The sequence below is a fragment of the Salmo salar genome, chromosome ssa05, assembly GCF_905237065.1.
Source record: "Salmo salar chromosome ssa05, Ssal_v3.1, whole genome shotgun sequence".
NCBI classification, from domain to species: domain Eukaryota; kingdom Metazoa; phylum Chordata; class Actinopteri; order Salmoniformes; family Salmonidae; genus Salmo; species Salmo salar.
The window spans coordinates 24,596,058-24,615,672 of NC_059446.1; the positions used below are offsets into that span (position 1 = coordinate 24,596,058).

General features: G+C 43.4%; 1 protein-coding gene across 7 annotated transcripts in view; it reads right to left on the reverse strand.

Annotated features, from left to right (window-relative positions):
• The window catches only part of pcdh19 (protocadherin 19), a 96,294-nt gene that overhangs the window by 68,528 nt on the left and 8,151 nt on the right, over positions 1-19,615 (reverse strand). For 2 of the 7 annotated variants that reach the window (XM_045717989.1, XM_014199082.2), the window contains exon 2: positions 19,056-19,167. In XM_045717989.1, the coding sequence (XP_045573945.1) occupies positions 19,056-19,167 (112 nt within the window). Of the gene's footprint in view, positions 1-18,833; positions 19,186-19,615 lie in introns of all 7 variants that reach the window. The other 5 variants (XM_014199077.2, XM_014199078.2, XM_014199079.2 and 2 more) reach the window with 3 other exon arrangements.

Here is a 19,615-nt window from a genome sequence, read left to right on the forward strand (position 1 = left end):
GTGTGTGTGTGTGTGTGTGTGTGTGTGTGTGTGTGTGTGTGTGTGTGTGCCTGCGTGTGTGTGCTTATGTTAAAATCCATATGCCTTTATAACTTCAGAGGATTAAAAAACTCTAAATTGTTGTTATCCCGATTATCATCTTAATGTCAGATGGCCTAATCACGACGACACAAATAACACACACATAAAACTAGCCCCATTCTATGACGTTGCCATCTTCCCACCATATTTGAAAAAGTTGCTATTAGAAGGGTGTGTCCCAAATGGCACCATATTCCCTGCACTACTTTTGACCAGAGCCCTATGGGCCCTAAATAGGGAATACAGTGTAATTTGGGAGGAAGCTGAAGTGTTGAGGGAGGCGGTGATAAGCAGCCCCTTATCCGTTTAAAGACGCCACCTGGTAATCCCGCTGAGGGGAAGCTGCAGCTTTAAGAGACTTAGTCTGGATTAGGCCTAGTCCTTCCAAATTAAACCAAAAGTAAGCTTTCTAGCCGTTGCTCATGAAAGCTGCTGCTTTGCCTTGTTTGGCGTTGGGCCACCAACCACCAACCAACCAGAACAAGGAGATCAGAAAAGGGTTAGGGCTATTATTAGAATATTAAGAATAATAGAATTATGTTGCTCTGTTGTCTGTTGCTGGCCCTGGGCACCCAGGTACTAGCAGGATCGGCCAAGCCTTGTCCCATCCCAACCCTACCCCTCCTCCTCCCTCCTCCTCCCTCCCCCCTCTCCCCAGCTGGCCTTCCAACAACCCATTGTCTCTTTTTCTCCTATTCTTTGCCACCCAGCTTAGCCTCTCAGCCAGCCAGACAAGTCTCTCATTCAGCCAGCCAGCCGTGGCGAGGCTTCTGCTGCCCTGACTATCCCCCAGTTGACTTTTGCTGCTTCCCAGGCAAAACAAGGCCAAATCTGGGGGGCTTAGTGGATGGAGGGGGGAAATAATCATTACTAAGGAGTACAAACAGATGAAAAGTCAGAGTGCCACTCCCCATTTCTAATTCTAACTTCCTCCCAGTACTGTATTTGGCCTGGCTTAGCTGTGGTACACACAAAGGAAAAGCAGACACACACACAAGCATACACACACAGGAGAGGCTATTGTTTATTGTAGAAGAAGAAGAAGCAGAAGAAGAAGGAGAAAAAAGAAGAAGAAGAACAACAACAAGGCATCTGAACACCACTGAAATGAGAATCTGAGTGATTTCTATACCCGAGGGAACTATGCTACAGGTGTAGGATCTTAATGTGTCCTCTTTCGTCAGATCAAAATAATCCTGCAGTAACAGGATTTGAACGTTAAGTCCATAATGTTGCTTGATCGGTGGTTAGGCTATTAACTGGCAACAAAAGTAGGCTACATGAAAAGTGCAATACTGTCAATATAACCATGTGTTAGTGAGGGTTTTCAGTGAAATTACGAAGTCCATCTGCATAAATCACGAAGCCCATCTGCATTTCCTGCGGTGCAGGAATTCTCAGCAACAAAAGAGTGATCAAATTAAGATCCCACACCTGTACATCGACCAGGGCTCTGCAGTAGGAAAACAGCTGAAAGTAATGATTTGTTACTTATCGGTTCCCCGCAATGTGCAAAACCATTACTCATGGAACTTGTAAAAAGCCTAGAGTGCACAATGTCTTGACTCATGTCATGACACACCCAAAATGAAATGGTTAGAGTGTGACATGGCTCAGATTAAGATGGTTGTGATTGAAAACCACATGCACCCAATTTTCCCGCAATTACATTGTAGCTGTGTGCGTGTGTGTGTGTGTGTGTGTGTGTGTGTGTGTGTGTGTGTGTGTGTGTGTGTGTGTGTGTGTGTGTGTGTGTGTGTGTGTGTGTGTGTGTGGATAATGATCCCTCAGCACTGGTGGGTGTGATCAGATCACCCAAGCACAACTCCATGGTGACCCTTCTACTATACTCCCCCAGAGGGAACATTAAATCCCAATCATTATTACAGCAAGCAAAATAAGTCACAATCTCCACTCCTTCCCCCGTAAGGCAGGTCTGGGAACAGCTGCCAAAGCAGAGGGGAGTAAGGGAGCTTAGGGCTCCTGCTGTAAGCACTGTACTCAGAACAGCCCAGAACAGCTCAGCACGTCAGAGCCCAGGAGCTTTCATTCATTAACTCGGCCACTTGTGCAGCGGGATGTCAAACGTTGGACGTGAGCAAAAACTCAAAGCTTTACTTCCTATTGTGTTTCCACAGACACTGGCTGCTGGACCTGTGAACATTGTTTTCTGACTGGTTAATGGTGCTATAGTTATAGTTGTTTTCTGACTGGTTAATGGTGCTATAGTTATAGTTGTTTTCTGACTGGATAATGGTGATATAGTTATAGTTGTTTTCTGACTGGATAATGGTGGTATATTTATAAATTCACAACCATAGTGTCACGTCCTGACCAGTATAGAGTATATTTGGTTATTGTAGTTTGGTCAGGACGTGGCAGAGGGTAGTTGATGTATGTTTATGGGTTTGTCACTGGTCTATGTCTGTGTTTCTATGTCGAGTTGATTGGGGTTGGACTCTCAATTGAAGGCAGGTGTGTTGAGTTGCCTTCGATTGGGAGTCCTATATAGTAGGGTGTGTTTGTCTTTGTGTTTCGTGGGTAGTTGTATTTCGCACTGCTAGGGAATGTATAGCCTGTGAAACTGTCACTAGTCGTTCTTTGTTTTCACGTGTTCACATTTATTTAATAAATTAAGATGATGAGCACGCAACCCGCTGCGTATTGGTCCACTTTCTCTGACAGTGACTTCAACATATCGTCAGAAGACGAGGATCGTGACACATAGCTATTATCACCATTACTTGTTTACTGCTTTCATGGTCAACCAAGAGTATATAGACCTATGTAATATATATACAGGAGGCAGACGTTCTTGTCTTTCCTCCGCCTCCAGGAAACGAGATTAAATAATACAATCCGAAACACCAAAGCTCTAAAGCGCAAATCCGTACACATATAACTTCAGCATTTCTCCTCCTAAACGTTGTAGTCATCTGCTCTGTGTTTGGCTTTTTAATGTAGCATTATATAGTACAATGTAGAATTATATAGTATAATTTAGTATTATATAGCATAACGTAGTATTATATAATAGAATGTAGTATTATATAGTATAATGTAGTATCTCAGACCCTCCCAGTCAATGGACTACTGCTATTCTCTCTAGTTTCTTTAGGGCCAGCAGAATAGAGGAATTCCTGATGGGGCCTTCCAGACAGAAAACGCTAGAGGCATTGTGATACATTGTGACACATTAGGGGTCCCACCATCTCTTTAGACAGGGGACAAAGGGAGGGAAGGGGACGAGAGAGAAAGGGGAAACAAAGGAGAGGGATGAGGATAGGGGTAGGGGCAAGGGGAAGATGAGAGAAATAAAGATGGAGACAGAGGCATTGGTGACATAGGGCGGAGAGAAGAGGAGGGGAGAAAAGAGAGGGATGAGGGTAGAAGGGGGAAGGGGAGGAGAGAAAAGAGAGGGTAGGGGCAGGGGAAGAAAAAGAGAAAGAGAGATGAGAACCAAAGACAGAGACAGAAAGAGGCAATGGTGACTTGAAATGCTTGGGGTAAAGAGATGCATGGGGGGGTTAGCTCTGAAAGGCCTTTGAGTCCTATGGCCGGTCATAGCCCATTAGGCCTGCGCGGGGAGAGAGTGCTACAGCTCATTACATGCTCTGACTCCTGTTTTGGGGATGAACAATGCACAATTACGCCGCCCTGCTGTTTCCACAGCCTACCACTGTCTGCCTCTGAGGCTACTGTTGCTGTGGCTATAGAATGCCAACAGGCTACTGTTGCTGTGTCTATAGCCTGCCAACAGGCTTCTATGTTCATTAAACTACTCCTATAGCTACTAGCTATGCTAATGCTACATTTATGATAATAAATGTCTATGAAGAACAAATGTAAATCAGTTTCTATGAAATGAGGGGAGGTATGGTGTACCATTAAGATAGATAATAATACACCAAGGTAATGTGCTGTTTGTTTTTTTATCATGTGGTTTTTATAATGCAATTGTGTTTTTCTGGGTCAGCTCGCTCTAATAGATATCAAAGTCAGACATTAAAGTAAGAAAACATGTGATGAGGAAATGAAGTGCCTAATTCATTTATCTTCAATTGACTTAGGGTCATTCAGGGTCAAAACCCAAAACAGGAATGTGCCGAAATGGAAATGGACATGGACAGCCAAACGCCATCTATCTTTTATTAGATTCAGATTCAATGACATTAATAGGCGACCAGTCATGCCTAAGGTGCATGACTATAATATAGTGACGCATATCTTCTATTTCCCTAGCACTGCCAAGGATAACAAGACAATGGGTCCATTTCACCCACCAGCAAATTGGTTCATCTCTCTATCCCTTTCCCCCCCCTCATTCTTTCCTTCCTGTACCATCCAACAATTACACATGCAGAAGTTGACATTTAATCGGATGGTGGAGAAATGCTAACTAACTAACATCCTCCCTACCTCCTCTTTGTTTTAAGGAGGCAAAGCAGGACACTTGGAAAGGTCATTCTCTCCTAGTTGTCTGAGTTGGATGCCTGGAAAAATAGTATTTTCCTTCACAATGAGCATTGTTGTGTTCTCACCACGGCCCTCCCCCATCACTCAATCACTCTAACTATCACACAGTATCACCACTTCAAGCTGAGGTCGTGAGAAACCTTGTCAGCCAGAGCGGTGGGAAGTCTGGTGGTGTAACTAGCAATTCAGCTGAGAGTGTGGGAGCCCAAAAGAAGAGCTAGCTATTCATACATTTTAATTAATACCTTTCCATTTGCATTTTGGACTGAATACATTTTTGTGCACTCGAATAATGGTGGTCATTATAAAGTCATAATTAATTACTTTTTCCACGATGGGAATGGTTAGGTTTTGTTGCTCCTCACACTTTGGAAGATAATTTACATAGATTTCCCCAAAGAGAACTCAAAGCCTGTAAGTCCCTTGTCAGTCTTATCGCTAACAGGGACAAACATATTGGAGGGGTGTCTACTTCCCCAAATCCGAAGGACCTAAATACCAAGGCTGCATTCCAAACAAAAACACCCATTCCTCAATGTTCCTCAGCCTGCACTATGAGTGACAGACTTAGCTATCCAGCACTTTTGCTGGCACAAAAACTCTGAGTCTAGGCCACTGTATAAAGATCAATAGCCTTTCCTCCTTAACCCACGGCAATAACAAGTTGTCTAGCTTGTGTTGAGGAATGTAGGCCGACCTTTCCCACCCCATTAATTGAACTGCGGGAGTTTAAAAAAAGCTAGGAGACAAATCTGTATTAATGAGAGATGAGGCTAGGAGAGACAAAAATATTTTTTTCCTTCGATGCCAAATGCTTCTTCCCTGAGACCAGTCATCTTTTATTGGGTATGCTTTTGCAACCTTCATTTGAATTGTTTTCCACCGAAGATGGTAGGAAATCTAACACATGAAATGTGTATGATATGAAAAGAAATTGTTATGTTTCTTGCGACCCTCAGTGCTGGTTTCCAAAAGCTTCTCTTAAAAATGAGATGGGAAGTAAAGCCAGCAGTAGACTGGATTTCTCTCACACCGACAGAGCGCCGTGGGAGATGCTTAAGACCCAAAATATATTCTACACTTAAAATCTTACCCAAGATTAAGATGAGATGAAGATACATCCTGCTGATAGGAACAGAAATATGTCTACAGTATTTAAGACATTATGAATTTGAGCGAAGCGGTCATTTTTTCTAACCATGTATCTCTAACTGCCAACATCACCAACACTGGATGCAGTAGGCCTACTTATCCTGACAAAACACGCTCCGAGATATAGTTGAAAAACATAGAATAGTAGATTTTAAAAATGCTGGAGGTATAGGCCTATCTACTAGAGTCCAGAGATTGCAGCGAATCGCAAACCGAATATGGCATATTTGTGTCACAGGCTTTAATTTGAAAAAGAAAAACAGTGACTGCAGGAAACTCATTTAAATGGGTAATTACGTCCGAGACTCGGCGTCGCTAGCAGGGCTTAACAAGGTGCGCAATGATGTTCCCCGACAATAAACATCATCCCTCTCTTTCCCTTTCCCCTCTCTCTCTCTCTCTGTCCATTTCACTCACTCCATTTATTTTTGGTGGTTTCGTTCTCACTTTCTTCCCTCATGTATGCCTCTACTACCTTCAGTCCAGGCCCAAACTCATACCTTCAGTCCAGGCCCAAAGTCATAGCTTCAGTCCAGGCCCAAAGTCATAGCTTCAGTCCAGGCCCATAGTCATAGCTTCAGTCCAGGCCCAAAGCAATACCTTCAGTCCAGGCCCAATGTCATACCTTCAGTCCTGGCCCAAAGCCATTATCTCCTTATTGCCTTTCTGGGATCTATGGAAGAGCTCGGCTAGTTTACGTGTTTAATGTATGACTTGCAATGCGCTGATGCCATTGTGAAACTCATTACGTTTGTGCACAAAATGTGTTTTGCCATCTGTAATGGATCACGGCTTGGCTCACAGTAAGTATAAGTCAAGTTATAATTGAGTAATATATGTAATATGGATTTATAATTGAGGTTGTTGTTTTTCATCTGCTAGTCATGAGTGCTGGATGATGTATTGAAAAAGTGAGAAAGTAATTCAATAGGTGAATTGCATCTTGGGATGGGTGGTAAAATGTATCATTATATTAGTGAGTTATGATTTTGTTTTAGACAGGGGTTTGGGTACAACAACATACTATTAATTTATTAACATCACATGGCAAGGACACTTGTGTAGCATGCCAGTTGTTAAATTAAGGGTATTCATGTGCTTTCCTTTCAACATTCTATTTTTAAAGTTAGACTCGGTTTTCAAAGCACAATTAGTGCTTACCTTTTCATACCGTCTACCATATAATATTTTTAATGTTCGGACCGCCATTGCTTCTAGGCGAAATGTGCACATGCAAAAAAAAATAAGCATTCTGGTGAATGACTACAGTATTTCCACATGTTCAGGTGCAATCCACCATTTGGAGCTGCAGACCTGGACTGGATGTTTCGTTTAGCACACAGAATTCCTTCTGAGCCAACATTAAGAAAGACATTTTCTTTCTCTCCTGCTGTACAGTTTCATATGGGTTATATTCTGAACAAATTATTTCTCTCCGGCTGTACAGTTTCATATGGGTTATATTCTGAACAAATTATTAATCTCCTGCTGTACAGTTTCATATGGGTTATATTCTGAACAAATGATGGGGCTTTCAGTTTAATAACGTTATCTGTACTTTACAATAGAATTACATTTCCCTCTCTCTCTCTCCTTTCCTCCTTCCTTTCCTCATTATTCCAGGCGTTACTCCCTGTCCAGTGTCCCTGGCCCCAATGCACAGATTGCTGCTCAGCCATCACACATGGTAGTAGGCAGGCTATAGTGACATACGTATGTCAGGCTCTGTCACTCATGTATGTTTTTACACCTCAGCTGATGCCTGTATGCACCGATCCTGACAAGAGGGCAGCGGCCTGGGGCTTGACTAGGCTGCCATTGGCTCTTATTGTGACATATTTACTGTACCTCCCCAACATATGAAGCAATGAATAGTGTTTAAGGGCCAAGGCTATATATACACTGAACTGGCATTGGCTTGTCAGTCACGATAACCTTTCCACACTATAGTGTTGACCTGAAGCGTACTGTGCTGTCTTGGATATTTTCTTTTCACATTGTCCTTTGCAGCAAGGTGCCAGGAACTATGGTGGGATGCATAACCAGGCCAGCCCAGTACAGCTCAGCTTGGCTAGACCGTAGTGTGAAAAGGGTCTATATCTATGAGCAAAAGCATCTCATAGGATAATGTTACTAGTGCATTGAGGCTCCAGTGCAACCCATTTCAGAGTTCATCACAGCATCATTTCAGTGAAAGGAAATGAAATGGCCCGACATGACCATTGGCTGACACATAGAAATGACTGCATGAATGTTGAAATATTTGCTTGGTTCTTTGACTAACTAACTGACTGTCAGACTGACTGATGCTTTATTTGTCTTGGCATAAAATTACACTCAAAGAGCAAGACATTCCCAAATCCTCGGCTCACTCACAAATCTAACCTTTCTTGCTATAATTCCCACGCTCATCTGCCAGTTACTCAATCAGGGGCTTCAGATAAGACGCTTCACTCTCTCGCATTGCTCTGAAGAGGAGACATTAAAGCACGCAAAGCTTTGCCCCTAAACTCCTTCAACAGATAAAACACACACACACACACTAACATTGCAACATTTCAAGTTCAAGTAGTCAAGGATCCGTCAGTTTCCAATCTGTAAAATCTTTGTTTCATTTTTCCACTAGATTAGTCTGTTTTCTCCTTCCCGCGCTTTGAGAAGTCTCTTATTGAACGTGTTTAAATGCCTCATCAGAGCTTTCTCCTGGAGCCTGACTGAATCTTCTTCTCAGCACAAAGCCCCTTGCCGAGACAGCATGCTGTGACCTTTACTTTATTGTGTACGGGATGCAGAGATGATTAATTCGATTAGGTTGATGAAATTCTGAGAAATACAAAAGCCCTAGTCGGGTGCCTCGATGGGAATCTTCGAAAATATCAAATTCTGTAATTCGCAACATATTAGCCCGTCATACTGTATGTGTTGTCACATGTATTGGTTAGTGGCTTAAAGAGGAAGGTGACCAGATTAGAAGAGACAGAAGTTTTTCTCAGAAAAAGGAAAGTGAGATGGAGGGAGGGAGGGGTTAGATAGTCAGATTACAATGGAAGATCAGAGACTAAACGTGGAGCAGCTTGAGTTTGTGTTGTGCCACTCAAACCAGACCCAACACTCTAGTAAGAGGCAAGGCAATGTGCTTGGAATTCCTCTATTGTTCTCTTCGGGAATGTAATTATATTTTATATGGCAAAGCTGCAGTCTTTGGCTGTGTCCCAAATGGCACCCTACCCTATTCCCTTTATAGTGCACTACTTCTGACTAGAACCCATAGGCCTCTGGTCAAAAGTAGTGTACTCCAGATATAGGATCCTAATTTGACCAGTTTCTCACAGCAGGAAAATAATCCTGTAGCGACAGGAAAAGTGAATTATTGTGTGCATTATAATTACTGGACATTTTGTAGGGGTTGATACATTTTTAGATTAAAAACGTAAAAAAAAAAAAAATGAGTACACTAAAAGTTAGCATTTGCTGGTGTGCAGCAAATTTCCTGCAACAACAGGGTGATCAAATTAAGATCCCACATATGTATATAGGGAATAGGGTGCCATTTAGGATACACCCTATATGTTTCAGGGACACAGGATGACAGCACATTAGAAGACAGGAAGAGGGGGGATAGAAGATGGAAGGTGATTGGCAGGCACAGCTGATGTGTACTATGTGTTGACAGCATGACATCTACTTTGCATTCTCAATATGACAAGTTTGAATGTGTTCTGTGCATATTGTCCTGATGTGAAAGAGATTGCGTGGGGGCAGGATGATGTGTAGGCATGTGGAATATGGAACCCAGTACCACTCCCTATCGCCTCTCTTGAAACAATATTAAAATGTAGACTATTTCTAGCTTTCTCACAAAACAGTTAGCGATTAGCATATTGCTGTAGCTAGCTACCTTGGTTTTGTTTACAGCATGGAGATCCTTGACTGTGAGAGGAACAAATTCAAGACACAGACACAGAAATGCCTTTTGTTGTGCCCAACAACAAAAAGCCAGAATTTGAACTGTACTGCATATGCTATACATTATGCATACAATAGCTACTTATGTGGTCCTCTAACAAGTAACAGAATGGAAGCATCTGGAAGCGGATTTACCTCAATTAGCACTCAATTAGCATCAATTTGTTCAATGTAGCTCTGAACTAATTGGACAAGATGGCGCCGACAGAGATGGTTGCCTCGCTTCGAGTCCGTTTTTATGTATTATTTCTTACATTGTTACCCCAGGACATCTTATGTCTTATTACATACAGCCAGGAAGAACAATTGGATATAAGAACGACATCAACTTACCAAAATTACGACCAGGAATACGACTTTCCCGAAGCGGATCCTCTGTTTGGACCACCACTCAGGACAATGGATCTAATCCCAGACGCCGCAGAAGGGGCAGCCTTAGCGGCCTCCTGGTCAGGCTCCGTAGACGTGCACATCGCCCACCGCTCCCGAGTATACTATTCGCCAATGTCCAGTCTCTTGACAACAAGTTAGACGAAATTTGAGCAAGAGTTGCCTTCCAGAGAGACATCAGAGATTGTAGCTCTCTCGGGATATGTTGTCCAAATTGGTTCAGCCATCGGGCTTCTCCATTCATCGCACCGACCGAGATAAACACCTCTCTGGGAAGAGGGAGGGCGGGGGTGTATGCTTCATGATTAACGACTCATGGTGTAATCATAACAACATACAGGAACTCAAGTCTTCTGCTCACATCTAGAATTCCTTACAATCAAATGCCGGCCATATTACCTACCAAGAAAATTCTCGTCAGTTATCGTCACAGCTATGTGCATTCCCCCTCAAGCAGACACCAAGACGGCCCTCAAGGAACTTTATTGGACTCTATGTAAACTGGAAACCATATATCCTGAGGCTGCATTTATTGTAGCTGGGGATTTTAACAAAGCAAATTTGAGAACAAGGCTACCTAAATTCTATCAGCATATTGATTGCACTACGAAGGGAGTAATACACTTGATCACTGCTACTCTAACTTCCGTGATGGATACAAAGCCCTCCCCTCCCTCCCTTCGGCAAATCCGACCACGATGCCTTCTTGCTCCTACCATCTTATAGGCAGAAACTCAAAAAGGATGCACCAGTGACTAGAACCATTCAATGCTGGTCTGAACAATGAGAATCCACGCTTCAAGATTGTTTTGATCACGCGGACTGGGATATGTTCTGGTCAGCCTCAGAGAACAACATCGATCTATACACTAACTTGGTGAGTGAGTTTATAAGGAAGTGCATTGGAGATGTTGTACCAACTGTGACTATTAAAACCTACCCTAACCAGAAACCGTGGATGGATGGCGGCATTCACGCAAAACTGAAAGCACGAACCACCGCATTTAACCATGAAAAAACGTCTGGGAATATGGCTGAATATAAACAGTGTAGTTATTCACTCCGAAAGGCAATCAAACAAGTGAAATGCCGGTACAGGGTCAAAGTGGAGTCGCAATTCAACGGCTCAGACACGAGACGTATGTGGCAGGGTCTACAGGAAATCACGGGCTATAAAAAGAAAACCAGGCCACGTCACGGACACCGACATCACGCTTCCAGACAAACTAAACATCTACTTTGCTCGCTTTGAGGAAAGTACAGTGCAACCGTCGCGGCCCAATAACAAGGAAGACATGGTGGTGAAGAAGGCGCAACAGCGCCCAGACAGCGTGCATTTCTACTCACCTGTCTTCTCTCTGTCTTTCTCACAAAGTCTGAGTCTGTGTAACTGCTACTGCTGGTCTTGCACGGAACCGTACAGACAGTATGCCATACGGTAGCTAGATGTTTGTGTAGAAAACAAAAAGCTGTGAGAAAGTCGAGCCAACGTCTGAACAACGTTCAACACGACACGAAGCCTTTGAGCAAGAGTTGTATTGCTCTTAAATCTTTTTAATGAATTTTAATCTTATTAACACTTTGTTCTAGCTAGCTATTTGTGTAGGTAGCTATCAAGTAAACACAACAGCGCCTCTTCAACCTCAGGAGGCTGAAGAAATTTGTCTTGTCACCCAAATCCCTGACAAACTCAATCGAGAGCATCCTGTCGGGCTGTATCACAGCCAAACTACCTGCCCTCCATGACACCTACAACACCCGTTGTCACAGGAAGGCCCAAAAAATCATCAAGGACAACAACCACCTGAGCCACTGTCTGTTCACACCGCTACTGTACCATCCAGAAGGCAAGGTCAGTACAGGTGCAGTACAGGTGCAGCAAAGCTGCGACCGAGAGATTGAAAATCAGCTTCTATCTCATGGCCATCAGACTGCTAAACAGCAATCACTAACTCAGAGAGGCTGCTGCCTACATTGAGACCCAATCACTGGTCACTTTAATAAATGGATCACTAGTCACTTTAAACAATGCCACTTTAATAATGTTTACATATCTTACATATCATATGTATATACAGTATTTTATACCATCTACTGCACCTTGCCTATGTCGCTCGGGCCATCGCTCATCCATGTATTTATATGTACATATTCTCATTCACCACTTTAGATTTGTGTGTATTAGGTAGTTGTTGGGGAATTGTTTGATTACTTGTTAGATATTATTGCACTGTCGGAACTAGAAGCACAAGCATTTCGCTACACTCGCAATAACATCTGCTAACCATGTGTATGTGACCTATAACATTTGATTTCATTTGACTAAATTTGATAAAAATGATAGAACTCAAGAATAATGGTCTTCTTACAGTTTCTCCACAGAAAGTCTAACACTAGAGTTAAAAGACTGCCTCCCTTTTTTCATTTTTTTATTACATTTTTTTTTATTTCACCTTTATTTAACCAGGTAGGCTAGTTGAGAACAAGTTCTCATTTGCAACTGCGACCTGGCCAAGATAAGCATAGCAATTTGACACATAAAACAACACAGAGTTACACATGGAATAAACAAAACATACAGTCAATAATACAGTAGAAAAAAAGAAAACAAAAAGTCTATATACAGTGAGTGCAAATGAGGAAAGATAAAGGAGTTAAGGCAATAAATAGGCCATGGTGGCGAAGTAATTACAATATAGCAATTAAACACTGGAATGGTAGATGTGCAGAAGATGAATGTGCAAGTAGAGATACTGGGGTGTAAAGGAGCAAGATAAATAAATAAATAAATACAGTAAGGGGATAAGGTAGATAGATGGGCTATGTACAGGTGCAGTGATCTGTGAGCTGCTCTGACAGCTGGTGCTTAAAGTTAGTGAGGGAGATATGAGTCTCCAGCTTCAGTGATTTTTGCAGTTTGTTCCAGTCATTGGCAGCAGAGAACTGGAAGGAAAGGAGACTAAAGGAGGAATTGGCTTTGGGGGTGACCAGTGAGATATACCTGCTGGAGCGCGTGCTACGAGTGGGTGCTGCTATGGTGACCAGTGAGCTGAGACAAGGCGGGGCTTTACCTAGCAGAGACTTGTAGATAACCTGTAGCCAGTGGGTTTGGCAACGAGTATGAAGCGAGGGCCAACCAAGGAGAGCGTACAGGTCCCAGTGGTGGGTAGTGTATGGGGCTTTGGTGACAAAACGGATGGCACTGTGATAGACTGCATCCAATTTGTTGAGTAGAGTGTTGGAGGCTATTTTATAGATGACATCGCCGAAGTCGAGGATTGGTAGGATGGTCAGTTTTACGAGGGTATGTTTGGCAGCATGAGTGAAGGATGCTTTGTTGCGATATAGGAAGCCGATTCTAGATTTTATTTTGGTCATTTCATTGAACACCATAATGAAACCCAATAACAATTTTATAAAATTCAATCTCTTTCCCGCATAAGGATAAGCATAAACTGAATCAATACCCAAGATAAGTTATTTTCTTTCTGCTGTATTCATTTTCTGGAAACACAGGTGGAGGAAAAATCAAGTCATAGTAATACACATTACCAATTCAAAAACACATTATAGCCAAAGGCCATTGCTTACTGTCTAATTGTCTCTCTCCACCAACTGATCTGATATAATTAAGCCATGGAAGAAGGCTCTATTCTCCAGTGACTTCTAGTCTTTTCATCTGCAACCACAACCACAGGCAGGTCAACCAAACATCTCTCAGCTGCTGCTGCTGCTTCTCAACAATGGACAGGGGTTCCTCTGGGATGTCTATTGGAGCTGCATGTGTCTCGGGAGAGGGAATACTGTACACACAATGCAATTGCAGGTAGAAAGCCTTTGGGGAAGCGTTGCCACTGTTTTCTTGGCCAACTACTGTATACTATGCATCAGTCTGCTGCTATGTGTAGTCTGCCTGTGTCTCCTTGCTGGAACAGCTGATGGCAGTTCATTTTATGCTACTCTTTCCACTGGTATTTATCTGGTGTTTTATTGTAAATTCTGGGGTAACAATGGGTGCAATTCATTACTGTTGGTGATTACCTGGTACCAATGGTGCCCAGTGGTTATTTTTTTGTGAATCCCTGAAAACAAACAAGTAATACTGTACATAGATGCTTCCTGCCTAACTACCATTTGACCATGTTCTTTCTCAGTAAATACCCGGTCAGTGAAGTACTACTAAAAAGCTCTCTCTATCTGAAGTAGAATACTACAACCACTGTAGCAGACCTGATACTTGTACTGGGTGTTGATGAGACCCATCTACACCAACAAGCCAAATCCAATAACAATAATGAATCTCCTAAAATCAAATCCTCATTATTATACATGAAGTCTTTTACTCTCCTCTTTTCTATTCTTCTTCTTTATTCTCCTCTTATTCAAATCCTAATAGTATAATTCCATGAGGCTCGGCCTAGGCTTCATACAGTAGGTTGGAAATTAAACCAGTAAAACAGTGGTTGACTCACAAATGATTATGACGGCGCCCTGGGGCCAAGGTGATGACAAATGTTTTTGGGGACAAAGCAAAAGCCTCACTAATCACAACAGTGCTCTAGTGTCCTAGCTAGACCTCGGGGAAATGTGGACTTGTGGAGTCAAGTGGGTTTCAAGCCCGGGCTTGCTCACCGTGACAGAGCTACAGATGTAGGATCTTAATTTTGTTACAGAGAATTTTCCTGCACCGCAGATGAGCTTTATGATTTACATACATTCAGTCAAAACCGGCACTAACACGCGTTGATATTATTGCACTTTATTATAGTCTCATTTTGGCCAGCTAATCGCCTATCTACCGATCAAGCAACATTATGAACTAAACATTCAAATCCTGTTGCTGCAGGATTCTTTTTCTGCTATAATACTAGTCAAGTTAAGATCCTACAGCTGTATTTTCATTAACTTTACAGATGCGCTGTTTGTTTACACTTTTCATAAATGGCTATGTAATTGCACTTGACAACAGTTTTTGTAATTTAACAGCAATGTGTGGTTACGGAGTTACTGTCTTTTCTAAATGTCAGAGTGGAGAAGAAATATTTGGAGATAGCTGCAGCCTGCTTGAGGGGGAGAATTCACACACGTACATGAACATTCTCTCTCTCTCTCTCTCTCTCTCTCTCTCTCTCGCTCTCTCTCTCGCTCTCTCTCTCTCTCCCTCCTTCCCTCTCTTCCATCGACTAGCTATCAGCACCTCCTCTCTCCATCAGTCCACAGGAAATATGCATGGGGCCGCAGTCAAAGGGATGTTTGTCAACGTCATGTGGAACGCGGAGCTGCGACGATGCTTGCATGTTAAGCAGCCCCTCTGCCTTAATCAAGCCAATCACAGGCGCTAGGAAAATGAGAAAATGCGGTAGGGCCCAGACACCTGGCATTAAGACACTCTCCCTCCTTCCCTCCATCCCTCTCCCTCCTTTCTTCTATTCAGCCATCCCCTAACTCAGCCCTATCAGACACCTCCAAGCTTTGCATATGAGATCATCAGATTCGATCTGCGGCCCTATTTGTTTCCCCCTCTCCCTCTCCCTCTCTCCTCTTTTCATGAACCGAAACAAAGAAAGGCCTCCCTAATCCCGCGGCTAAGGTGCTTTTTTATTGGATGCTTAAGCCGCCAAGACAGGCTACTACGCCTGGGTTTAACAACTGCTCAGGAATTCCTTTGTGCCGGCTGGACTATCCTTGTGTTTTGCTCATGGAGAGGGTTGTGACCTGAATGCTACCTGTGGGTAGATAAAGGCCTGGACACAGCATAGCGGCATGCACTCGTTCCCCTCTACTAACGCTTAACTTCACAGTTCCACGGGATGGCTCTACACCCTTTCTTTCTTTCTTTCTTTCTTTCTTTCTTTCTTTCTTTCTTTCTTTCTTTCTTTCTTTTTTTCTTTGTCTCTCTCTCCCCCTGCCCCCTCTCCCTCTCTTTCTTTCTTTCTTTCTTTCTTTCTTTCTTTCTTTCTTTCTTTCTTTCTTTCTTTCTTTCTTTCTTTCTTTCTTTCTTTCTTTCTTTGTCTCTCTCTCTCTCCGCCTGCCCCCTCTCCCTCTCTCTCTCCCTCTCCCCATCCCCCTCTCTCTCCATCTGTCCCAGACAGTCTGCAGTAAATCATTGTGGCTGTAAATGGGGCCTCTTTGACCCTCGCGAGACCCAATAAGTGTCCTTATTGGGTCTCGATCCTAACTGGATCCGCCAATCAATGAATCAATAATCGTTCTTATGTTTCTGGTTTTGTTTTTAGACTTTTCTTCTTCTTGCTGAATGTCAAACAGGATTTGGAGTCGTCAAATATGTGATGGGTGGGTTGGGGTTGCTTTACTTGGAGCTGAACAGGATTGTGAGAACCCCCTACCCAGCTGAGGGCCATAGCAGTAGGTCAAGCTAGAGAGATTGTCCAGGAATCCAGTAGACTACGTCATAGAGGCAAAAATCTATAGTCTTAAGATCAGCTGGTTGGTGGACACTTTTGTCAGCTTGAATAGCCCACTCGAGCGAGACATTTGCTTTCTTCTGCATCACTACGGCAATACAATCAACCCCTATTCATGGTGGGGTGACTATAGCTATATAATAGCAAGCTGCGCAGAGTGCAAAGCTGCAGCCTTGGCCTTCACTGCATGACGATTGGGCAGTTCGAACATCGAGCAATGATTATTCTTTCTGCTACCACCTAAAATAACATGTGGTGGTGGAGCTGATAACCTGGATCAATGCGTCTGGCACTCTGTAAAAAAAACAACAAGATACTTCAACTAAATATTATTAAGTAACTGTTTCCACAGCCTTTTTATTGTTTACTCAACTTTTCTGTCAAAGTGTTACCTGAACTTAATATTTTTTTGTTTGCCTAAACTTAGCACCAACATGAGAAAACATAGGCAAAAATTATGTGTTTGCTCCAATTGCTTCATATGTTCATTCAACTACTGTCACGTGTGCTCCCTCTCCGGCCTCTAGGTCACCAGGCTGCTCATTATGGCGCACACCTGTCACCATCGTTACGCGCACCTGCGCGTCATCACACTCACCTGGACTCCATCACCTCCTTGATTACCTGCCCTATATATGTCACTCCCTTTGGTTTCTTCCCCAGGCTTCATTGTTTCTGTTTCCTGTCTGTGTATTGTTCGTGTTTCTTGTTTTGTTCCTTTGTTTATTAAATTATGCACTCCCTGAACTTGCTTCCCGACTCCCAGCGCCCACGTTACAACTACAAATTATTATTTGGATATCTTACCTAAAAAAAGGCTGTGGAACTAGTTACAGTATTTTTAACATACAATGTTTTCAACTTGTTGAGCAAACACAGCATAATACATTTACTGAATTTTTTCGGAATGTTTTCTCAAGTTGGAACTAAGTTTGGTAACACTTGGATCGAAAAGTTAAGTAAACAAAAAGGCTATGGAACCAGTTACTTAATAATAATTAGTTGAAACAAATAAACCTCTGAAAGGCCTTGATCTATTTCTCTGAAATGTATCTGTCTGACCAGACTCCGTATAGAATATCTGTTATGTTTCTGGAACATATGAGCTTATGACTGGCCCAGAAGGTGTGGCTCAATCTGTTGACAGAACATCCACGGTAAATGTGACCATTCATTCACTTTAGACGTCTTCACAGATCTAAAAAGTTGGACCTGTTCCGAAAATAACCTGGGGCTTTCCCACCCCGAACCGATACATAAATGGTCTTCGTTAAATATAGAGTCCCGTTTCGAACAGACCTGAGGACAATTACACCTGTTCCGTACAGATCTGGTCAGATCCAGATCCGGTCCGATCCGAGCGATAGAAGCAGCAGAAAAGTCATTTTTTAAGCTACTTTATTAAACGTAGTAGAGAGAGGTGTCGCCGTAGCAGGCGGGGGAGGGGCCGTACTGTGAGAGAGTGACACAGGGAACAGGGAGGAGGGAGGGAGATACAAGAGACAGCAACCAACCAAATCGACTCGCTCTGTAGTAGACTAACAGCTGCCATAGCTAGGTTATTTATCATGCAATATGATTACGTAGTACCTGTCTTGACTGCATCAAACCGTGAGAACCTAGTTAAGATAACGTTAGCTAGTTAGGCTAATTCAGGCTGCTGTGGATGTGCTTCTCATCCTACAGTTACAAATAACAACAACTCCACCCAGAATATTAAGCAGCAGCCTACCTGTTGGCTCTTGGTTGTTGTAGCCTATCCTTGTCCTTTAACTTTTAATTCCGCCATTTTAATTCCATCTTCCACTGATTAGATATCTCCTAACTTTTGCCACCCATGGAGGATCTATGACTGTAGACTATTGCCGCTTTGGTGACTTATGATTGGCCAACAATAACAACAATCTACACACGCCATGCTCCACTCTCTTGAAAAGCAAGAGCATCAGCATACATTTTAAAATGTCTCTATCTCTCTACTGCAGAAGTCGCATTGGAATCTGTAACCCACAGTGACTATACTCCCTACAAAGACTATATTATAACCCACAGTGACTATACTCTCTACAAGACTATATTATGAACCACAGTGACTATACATCCTACAAAGACTATATTGTAACGCACAACAACTATACACCCATTGGATGCTGAAGCACTACGCAGTCATGACAATGAGTATTGAGACTGAGAGTCGACTGGGCCCGTCTTAACCATCAATTTCCCCTGTCCTGTACACCCACCCCCTGTCCCCCCTCTCCCCCAGGGCATTGGCACAGATTGGCACAACAGCAACACGCTGCAGGGACAGATCAGATCAGAGCGAACTAAGCGTGGTCTCACCTCTGGCAGCGGCATGCCGTTGATGATGAGGTCAGGCTGCTGGGGACCCTGCCCGCTGGCGAAGGGATGCTGCTGATAGCCACCGTGGTTGGGCGCGGCATTGCGTGAGTTCTGGTTCTCCACGTTGAGGAAGGTGCTCTCGGAGCGCCTGCAGCCCAGCGGCAGGCTCTGCTGGTGGTAGTCGAAGTAGTTGAGCGAGGAGGTGAGAGACGAGCAACTCACCACGTTCATCTTGTCCGTCTCCTCCACGTCGCGCGGCACGAGGCGGATGTCGTTCTTGCTCAGCTTCTTCTTGCTCGACTTCTTCTGGCTGCCATACGAGTACTCCGCCACCCTGCGCAAGTAGAAGAAACTGAACAGACTCAATAAAGCAGTGCTCTGTCGTACCCGCCCACAGGCACACGCCGTTCGGCCAGAGGCGGCCCGCTCAGCCATGCCAGAGTGCTGACCGAAGTGTGCCGTGGTGGTGGCAAGCACATTGGTAAGCATCCGGGGTAGCGAGACAGAGGAGCCACGCTCAAGTGACCCCCCCATCCACCCAAGCCTGACCGCCTTCCCCGGGCCACCAATGGAGCCGTCATCCCTCATTTGTTTTTATTTGCATGCTCGGCACAGTTGACATGTCACAAACAACAAGCACACACAACGCAAACATGCCAAACCACAAAAGCACACAAGGCAACAACAACAGACGATACTGAAGATCACCAACCAGAATCTGCATCATATTAAAGCCTCACTGCTAATTCACTTTTTTCTTTCATTATCAAGCGGGGCCCACT